The 9,418-nt window shown below is 31.5% G+C and overlaps 1 protein-coding gene across 1 annotated transcript; it reads left to right on the top strand.

Moving 5' to 3' along the window:
* Positions 1-647: 647 nt before the first annotated feature.
* On the top strand, positions 648-9,293 carry Smp_087560 (hypothetical protein; the record flags this gene model as incomplete). Its single annotated transcript, XM_018799439.1, has 9 exons — positions 648-788; positions 843-991; positions 1,049-1,152; positions 4,811-4,891; positions 4,958-5,100; positions 6,443-6,838; positions 7,153-7,326; positions 8,077-8,294; positions 9,004-9,293. 9 exons carry the CDS (start codon positions 648-650, stop codon positions 9,140-9,142), a joined length of 1,545 nt encoding a protein of 514 aa, XP_018651228.1. The 3' UTR covers positions 9,143-9,293.
* Between the last annotated feature and the right edge of the window lie 125 nt (positions 9,294-9,418).

The following is a 9,418-nucleotide window of genomic DNA, read 5'->3' as shown; positions in this document are numbered from 1 at the left end:
CCAGTTAGGGACATTATTTCCATTTGAAAGCTAAATATCTTTGGGTCACACTACACACTATTTAGTTAAACAGTTAGGTTAAGCACTATTATTTCTCGATTGCTAGTTTATGTCTGTAAAATCATTCAAAATGCTTGCAATTTTTGTCATGAGAATTTTAGGAAGCACCTCTTTGCTTGTTAAGCGTAATTCATATACCCCGATGTTGAATAATGCGGCCTAAATTCGGTATCAGTAGCCCAGTGAATTCCACTGAAACAAATACATCTATGTTGCTTATTTTTATTTGTAGTATACAATGAGTTTACCGACGTAATTTAATCAGTATGTTAGATCTTCGAAAAGCCTATTTTGTTTGAATTCAGTAGTGATCAGTAACCTCTTCATTTTTTGCCACTTACTTTACATTTGTGGCAATCTTATAAGCGTGTTTACAGCAGATATTATTCTTACGTCTCCGGAAACGTTTAAAAACACGTTAATTCATCGTATATATTTGAGATATTGATGTCGTTATATCCCGTATGTGTTATTGCTTTTTAAGCTATAATCTGTGCTTTGTTCATTCGACAGATTGCATATTTTAGTACGAAATACAAATTTAGTATCATTCTAATGATTAAAAATCAATAGAAAAATAGACAAAAATGGCACCAAAAAGAAAAAAGAAAACTGGCAAACTAACGAAAATGACTGATGAAGAAAGAGCAATTTTCCTTGAACAACAAAGAGTTTCTGAAGAAGAATTAAAAACGAAAAAGACGACACTGTTAACTCAATATCTACAAGTCAGTTTTTGATATAATGCCCTTCAATTTGAAAACTATCGACTGTTAATATAGGATAAACTTCATCATGAAGAAAAATTTACCAAACTTAATCAAGCAAAACTGACACATCATTGGCGAACTATTATGAGAGAAATGAAGTCAAAAGAATTGAAAAGAACTATAGAAATATTATCACAAACATTTGAAAGAATTATGGACCGGTAAAGCGTCAATGTCCTAAATTTTTTATCGATTCGTTTGTTCAATATTTTTCAAAGAAAAGAAAGTATCATCAAAACACTTGTTGCGGATCTTAGTGAGGCAGATGAACAGCATTTGATGGCTTTGCGTTCTCATTTACAGAATGTAGATATTTTGATAGGTAAATAGCATTTTTTGTTTAACCTAAAGAATTTATACTAGTTGAATATTTCATCATGACCTGTTTATCACACACAAACAGTTTTTTCGCCCTTAAATTTGTTGCTTGCATCGGTCGATTAGATAGTCTTAGTTGAAAGATATGAATACTACTCGAAAATATTTGGCTCGTGGTAATAAGGCTTTACAAGTTGCAATATTAATAATAATAGATGAAAAGTAAAAAAAAACATTGTTGTGTCATTTTAATCAATTTAACCTGTTAGTCAAAAACGTCTGTTTATTTATAATGTAATGCCATACTACTTATGGGACTGGTATTATATATTATACATTAATTCTACTGACTACTTTGTTGTGATAACCATATTCTATAACATTTTATTAAGCAGATCATTAAAGAAGACCATAGTGAACTTTTGAATAAATATTTGAGGATTTATTTATTTATGCAAAATTTAACTATATAACATAGTTCAATCAGTCAACTTTTTAACAGGACTTCTGTGCGTAATAAACATACCTGTAATAATTAATTATTCAATCGAATATCAATGTTGAAATATAGTTGCATTAAATCGTATATACTATCATTGTCACGCTATGATATATTTATCAGACGAAATCATTCTATTCATTGTTCATTAATAAGTTTTAATAGCTCAAAATGGTATAGCATTATTCATCTTATCAGTGTTTTTAGGTCGAATTGACCAACAACATTTGGATTATGTAATGAGTAGTTGAAGATATTGTTGCTCATCAGTGATGTTTATTGTTATCATGAATAACTCATTATCGTCAATCATTTGAGCATCCATTTCCCTCATAAGAGTCAGTTATCACTATAATATTTGCAGTATGGATGAAGAATTAAGCCATAAAATAAGCTTTGTCATTGGTTGTCATTATTAAAAAGATGTTTATGTCCAAGAATACTATATTTTCATGCAGGCAAATAAAGGATAATTACACTAAGCTGTTAATTATTATTAGTTATACTATTGCAATCACTGGTTGCCGTTTGGTTGACATTCATTTGTAACAATTCGAACTTTTACTGGTTATTGGCAAATTTTCATACGTTGTTTTTGATATCATGCAAACTACAAACAACTCTCAAGGTATCCACCAAAAATTGCGGTCTGTAGCGATAAAACTTCATATCCATGGAAAGTTGACGATTGAAACTGAAAAACACCTTGTCTGTATAACAAAATTAAATGAAAATATTGTGAAAGAATTGTAGAGGGGGATTCATATACTAATAACGAACATGAAAAAAACCAATAATAACCATAGTTCAGGTAAAAAAGCCAAGTGACAAATTTTCATTCAATTGCAAAGTATATCTTGGTAAATTACAAAATAAATCCACAGCAAGGTACTCACAAGATTCTTTTCATTTCGATATTTAGTAATATTTCAAGTTACTATCTAGAAATTAGTGATTTCCTAATAAATATCAACCTTACATTAATACCCTCTATAAATAAAATAGGTTGAAAGTACTTCTAAAGAAATACGTATTCACAGACATTTTATGGATATAACTAAATTGATTAGGCAAAGATCGTATTCGCTAATGGGTCTCGACTAATGATAGTTCCAGTCTTACACAAGGGACAAAAATTCTCTTATGGCAACCATCAAGAAATCAGGTTGACTAATATATTGTCTAAAGCACTTTAATTCTCCAAAGCTTAACTAGGCTCGTGAAAAACGAACTTAATCAAATCAGGTCGGTTTTAGAACATCGCATGGATGTTTAGACTAAATATTCACTCTTTGCAAGATTGTGGAACACAGACATCGCTAATAACTTCCAGCCCGAGTTTTATTTCTCTGCCTTCATGAAGCGTTCGCCTCTTTAGATCGACAAGTTATGTAGCATTTAACATAATTTAAAGAAAATCGTCAACATCCGGAATTCATACGACAGACTACAGTGCAAAGCCGTGTATGTAGGACAGCTGACAGATGCATTTCCAGTAAGGACCGGGGTTAGACAAGGCTGTCTACTCTCCCCCTTCCTCTTTCTTCTGATAATTGACTGGATTATGAAGACCTAGACATTTGAGGGGAAGCATGGAATACAATGGACAGCTCGGAATCAATTAGAAGATCTGGACTTCACAGATGATCTGGCCTTTCCATCTCATACATATCAACAAATGCATATGAAGACAACTAGTGTAGCAGCAGTCTCTGCATCAGTAGGCCTCAACATACACAAAGGGAAAAGCAAGATCCTCAAATACAATACGGAGAACACCACCTCAACCACACTTGATGGCGAAACTCTTGAAGAGGTGGAAATTTTCACGTATCTGAGTAGTATCATCAATGAACATGGAGGATCTGATGACGTAGATGAGAGGATTGGCAAAGCAAGGACAGCATTCCTACAATTGAAGAACATATGGAACTCAAAACAAATGTCAACCAATATCAAAGTCAGAATCTTCAATACTAACGCCAAGACAGTTCTACTGTACGGAGCTGAAGCTTGGAGAACTACTACAACCATCATCAAAAAGGCAAAAGTATTTGTGAACAATTATTTACGTAAGATCCCGAATGTTCGTCGGACGGATGCCATTAGCAACAGCCTGCGATGGGAGGGAACAAACCAACTTCTTGCGAAGGAGGAAATTAGGAAAAGACATTAGAAGTAGATAAGACACACATCGAGGAAATCATCAAACTGCATCACGAGACAAGCCCTAACCTGGAATCCTGAAGGGAAACGAAAAAGAGGAAGGCCAAAGAATACACTGCGCCGAGAATTGGAAGTTGACATGAAAAGGAAGAATAGCAACTGGAAAGGATTGCCCAGTACATAATTGGATGGAGAATGCTGGTGAGTAGCCTATACGCCTCCATGAGGGGTAAAAGGTGTAAGTAATTAAGTATCATTTAAAGATGTATCAAAGTAATACATTACTTTTGTTAAAGTTTTATCCTCGAATATTATAATATTGGGTCAAACCATGTAGGAAACTCGGATCGTAATTAATGATTTCAAGCGACACAACAATGTACTCATGTGCAAGGCTTTACAAGACATTGGGCTGACTTCACGACATTTGTAGAAATACGTAGAGCTAGGTGACATATAGTGTCAGCACTGTTTTCTTCTTCAACATGAAATGTAAGTACATTCTGGATATTCACAACATTCTCCAATATTCGTTTTATAAAATGCACTAGCACATATTTCTATAATGAATCTGTGTTAATTCCTGAACAAGATCAGTTGTCCAATTAAGTCCTTCGCAATGAATAATTAATGGTTAAGAAAAAACTAATAACTGATTCGATTTTGTGCTAGCCACTATCCATCTTTGTTTATAATGCTTATCAATTAAGGTTATATCGAGGCAATACGCATGGTATGCACATATGGCCAATAAGAGACTGATCAATTGCAGTCCTAAACGTCAATGGGAAGATTCAACCAAACAATACCAAGCGAACTTATATAAAATAGTTTGAAAAGGTGAAATTTAACATTATTTCAATCATTGTAAGATAAGGAGTTGATGGTCATCATTACGTTACATATACTGGTACTTAATCAAGAGTTTCTAAAATAATTTTATCAAATTTGTTAAATGTAATTAGTTTTCTCATTTCATCTTTTTTACGAAAATTAGATTTACAAAATCAAAGATTACATAAATTAAAAACTAATTATGAAAAGGAATTACACTCTTTGGTAGAAGAATTCTTAAAAGGTAGATCATATCAATATATATTCTGTATTTAAAACTGTTCAAATAATATACTTTTCCTAAAATTAGAAGAAAACTTTACTAAGCAACAACACGATAAACAAGTCAATGACTTAAAAAATATATTTGTTGCACTGGATTCTACATATACTGCCAAAGCACATGAAGCTATAATTGATCAGACTAGTTTGAAAGATGATTTGAAGAATAAAGTAAGTCAATTAATATTTCTATGATTTTATTGACTTTGAATTTAGGACTCTAGATATTACTCATGTTTAAAAGACATTAAAGTACAATTAAAATCCACATGAGCTAAAATCCAAAATTTATTATCTTAATACAGTTAAGTAGTATGGTTATATCTGATTTAAAATGACATGAAATTTTAGGTAATGTATGTTTTGATTAGTTTTAAAAATGCCATTACTCTCAAGCTTACAATCAAACAACAGAAGGTTAGATGAGTGATAACAGTTACCTTTACCATCCAGATTTCTGGTTTTATGAGTATAATACTAAGTTGTAACATTCAGCTTTTAAAAATCTTTATTTATGCATAACGAGGACATTACTTTTATAGAGTTCTGTAAAATTAATCATAATTAAGTGACTGTAGTCGATGATGTACTAACGACATTACAGCAATAACTAAGTTAAGCGATCACAACGATAATATTTCCCGTTTGTAGTGGAAGCCTTGAGTGAGTAGTGATAAAGTTGCCCAGAAAGTTTCAGATAAAGATGAATCGGCTGATGAAATCTTATGCAACGGTGATCATTAAATTGATCGAGAGATGTGATACAGTGATGTATGCTGCTTATGTCGACAGACATGAATAGTATGTAATACATTTTGTCATCGTATCCCCCCTCAAAATAATTAGACTAGGCTGAAGAGATTCACATTAAGCTAAACAAGTGAAGGTTAATTAATGCGAAATGGGAGGCCACCAGGTCACTAACTGTTGATGTGAGTTAAGTAGGAAAGTGAAGGTTTACTTTCACCCTGACGTTCTCTCCTTCAAATTTTAGTTTTATGTACATACGTAATGCCTACCCATATATTAATCATTTGTTCATTAGTTTTTTATTTGAGGATAATATTTATCATGAGCTGATATCAGTTGTAGATGTATTGAGAACTAGTGGGTAAATGAACAAATATTTCTTGTGACTTAGAACTCTCGATTAATGTGAACCAATGGTGCCACATGGAATCGATTCCATGACCTTCCGGCTTCACAAAGAGCAAATTTTAAATATACAACTGAGTTAGAATTCATTGGTTTAGATATTCAACTTCAGTGAATATCGACATAGTGTTGTGCCCAGTTAATTTTGTTGTCAAGGTATTACTTCGCTGCCGATACGGTTGACTTCAGACCCTATGCTGCTAATCTGTGTGGATTTTAATGCAAATCTTCTGATATATTTTATCTCTTTTCTAACTTACTGTCATCCACAGGCTTGATTAAACTTGTACTATGTAAGATATGTTACTGAAATTTGTTATACGTAGTAAACAATAATTTACACATATTTTTCATGTAGAGTTTGGAAGAAAAACATACATTGAGAATAAATTTGGAGAATAAGGTCAATAGTTTGTGGTCTGAATTCAAACAGGCTTCCACCCAATACGCAACAACTACCAGTGAAAAAAAGACATTTTTTGAAAACTTAAAAGCAAAAGATGAACGTTCAGCTGCTGAAATTCAATTACACTTAAACAAAATCCAAAAAATCAATGATAATATAGCGGCTACTAAACGTCGTATGATAAAAACATCTAAGGAATATGAAGAAAAAAATCATAACTTAAAAGAAGAACGTGATAAGTTAGTTGTTCGATTCCAAGCCTTGAAGATACAAATCAATAAATTACGTGACCTACAACATGAAAAATTGATTAAATTGTCAGTTGAAAGTGGGGATGCTATAAAAAAGGTAATTGTGAACAATACTAATTGTCAGTATTCCTTATGAAACTACTTGGTCACTGAATAGTAGATGTTTTGTCTCATATATCAGTACTATCTATAATACAGGACAGTTCGAAGTAAATGACTACCTAGTTTATTCTAATAAGAAGATTGATTCAATCAAAGTTAACATCTCAAAGAGAGAATAAGCTACTATGAAATTTACGAATAAAAGCTTAATTAAATCAATGTAGTTACATATTCAGCTTTTAGTTAGTCTTAAACGTTTATACTCTAATTAATTTCATGTAATGTTTTCTTTCAAAAATTTAAATACAGCTTCAATGTTTATTAGAAAAAGCAGAGAAAATTATCAAGTTAGGTGAACAGTGCAGAAAGTATGAGACAGAAGAGGAAAAAGTTACACCATTCTATGCATCATCTTTATCAGCGGAAGAAGAAAGTTTTGTGCAAGAATCGTTCGAAAGTGAACAGAATGAAGAAATAGCAAAGGTGATAAGTTTTTAACATTTTCTTCGTTTTATCAGTATTTTTACTTTTCCGTTTGAATCATATATATGATATTTGGCTGGTCTTTCATTGTTTCATCTTTTGATTTGCATAAAATTGAAGTGTTCCTACTGGTTTATGACAAACGCCTATTCCCAATATAATTGTGACTTCCTTTATTTTCTGCATATAAGGTAGGATAATTCGTTTTTTAGTTTTGATATTCGATTTTGTGCTCATTGATGAAGTTGATAAACATAGTGTCCTGCTGAAAAGGTCGTTTGATTTTGTACCTCATTTTTTGCCTGGTAGTTATGTTGCCATGTCTTCGCTTATTAGAATCGAAAGATTGTATGCAGTTGTTTTGTTAGTTTTTGATAAAGTAACTGAAAATTTGTGCAGTATGGGTCGGCTTATGATACACACGAATCTCTGGTTTTCCTGTATTGATTCTAGTGATCAACACATCCACAAAGAACAGTCAGTTGTTTGATTTCTTTTTCAAGATAAATTTTATATCATCAAATATTGAACCAACCAGGTTGTAAAAACGTAGCTTCAACAAAATCATCATTGTGAGTTAGAAAAATCTTCACCTTCATCTCATGTGTTTTCTTTTCAAAAAGCTCACATATGTCAACGGAGAACAACCAGTTTAGATGAGCAATTATTTCTATGTGAACGTTTTTAATTATTTTGAGTTGGTAAATTAATTTATAATGATATTTCATTTTAACTTTTTGAAAATTTCAGATAATAAAACGATGCCTTCCACTTGAAATGTTTTGGAAAAGATTTAATAAAGTTCAATTAGATCGTTTAGCAATAATTAAAGAATACAATATGTTAGAACAAGAAAATATTCAGTTAAAATTATTATTGAAACAATATTTAGATGGTATATCAGTTAATAGTGAAGTTATATCTGGTGATAATTCATTAATTGTTGTAAATGGACGATCAAATTTAAAGTGAGTTTTATAAATCTGATATCAACCCCTTAATGGATATTTGTCCTTTGTTTAAGTGATTATTGATTATAATGTACTACATTTAAGTGTTGTAACAACCTAATTAGTAATTGAATCTTGTTACCAAACTTTTGACGCATGGACTAGTTTATTACTCTTACTATAAAACCCAAGCTCGTTGTTAAATGTTTGGTAGTAGCGTCTTTATTATTACTTATCATCACAATAAATATAACACTTGAAGTATATGCACCATTAATTACAGAAAATTTTCACTTTTATGGGATATCTGAGAGACCGTACCATAGAAACCAACTATTTATTCGTAAATACTCTGAATAGATTTCAGGAAGATCACGAATATGTTCGCCGTCTCATACACATAGTAGTGAAAACCATCACCAATGGAACTGGAATTTTCTATCTGACATTTTGATTCATAAAATTGATATGGGACGCAAAAGTGTTACTTCATTTCATTTACTTCAGTATTCCGTGATCTAACTAAAGTTTCATAGCAAAAACATAAGATATAGTGTAACGCAGTAACTGTAAACCATATCGTGTTTCTACATGACCCTGTTACAATCGATGAATAAGCACAAATTTCTAACGATCATGGTTAATCCTAGTTAATTTAGTGTACCTGGAAAATAACGACATATTTCCTCATTAATATTTGTTTCGTGTTTCTTTATTTTTTTTAAAGACACTTGAATATAATAGATGATCCACGAATCAAATTGATATCTACTGATAATCATGATGATAGTATACTGCCAAAAGAAATGACAAACTATGCCACTACTACCGCTGCAGTTGACTATCGAATAAGACAGAAAACTTAGACAAAAGGATCCTACAACAAGAATAATATAAAAGCCAAGACAAGATATAACAATTATAAAGATTTTATGTGATTTACTATATGCCTACAAAGTAATTCAATGCTGAATCAAATTAAAGAAATGGCTGATACACAAATACATTGTTCATAATAAACTTGTTGTTTCTCGTTGAAAAATTTATTCAATTAACTAATTGCCAAACAGTCATAAGTTTTAAAGGAAAACAGTGTTATAAATATCATAATACTTTTATGACATTTTAATTGACTGCAGTCG

Source organism: Schistosoma mansoni, chromosome 3 (genome assembly GCF_000237925.1).
Source record: "Schistosoma mansoni strain Puerto Rico chromosome 3, complete genome".
NCBI lineage: Eukaryota > Metazoa > Platyhelminthes > Trematoda > Strigeidida > Schistosomatidae > Schistosoma > Schistosoma mansoni.
The sequence above is the reverse complement of the archived record's forward strand: the minus strand, read 5'-3'. Positions and strand labels throughout refer to the sequence as shown.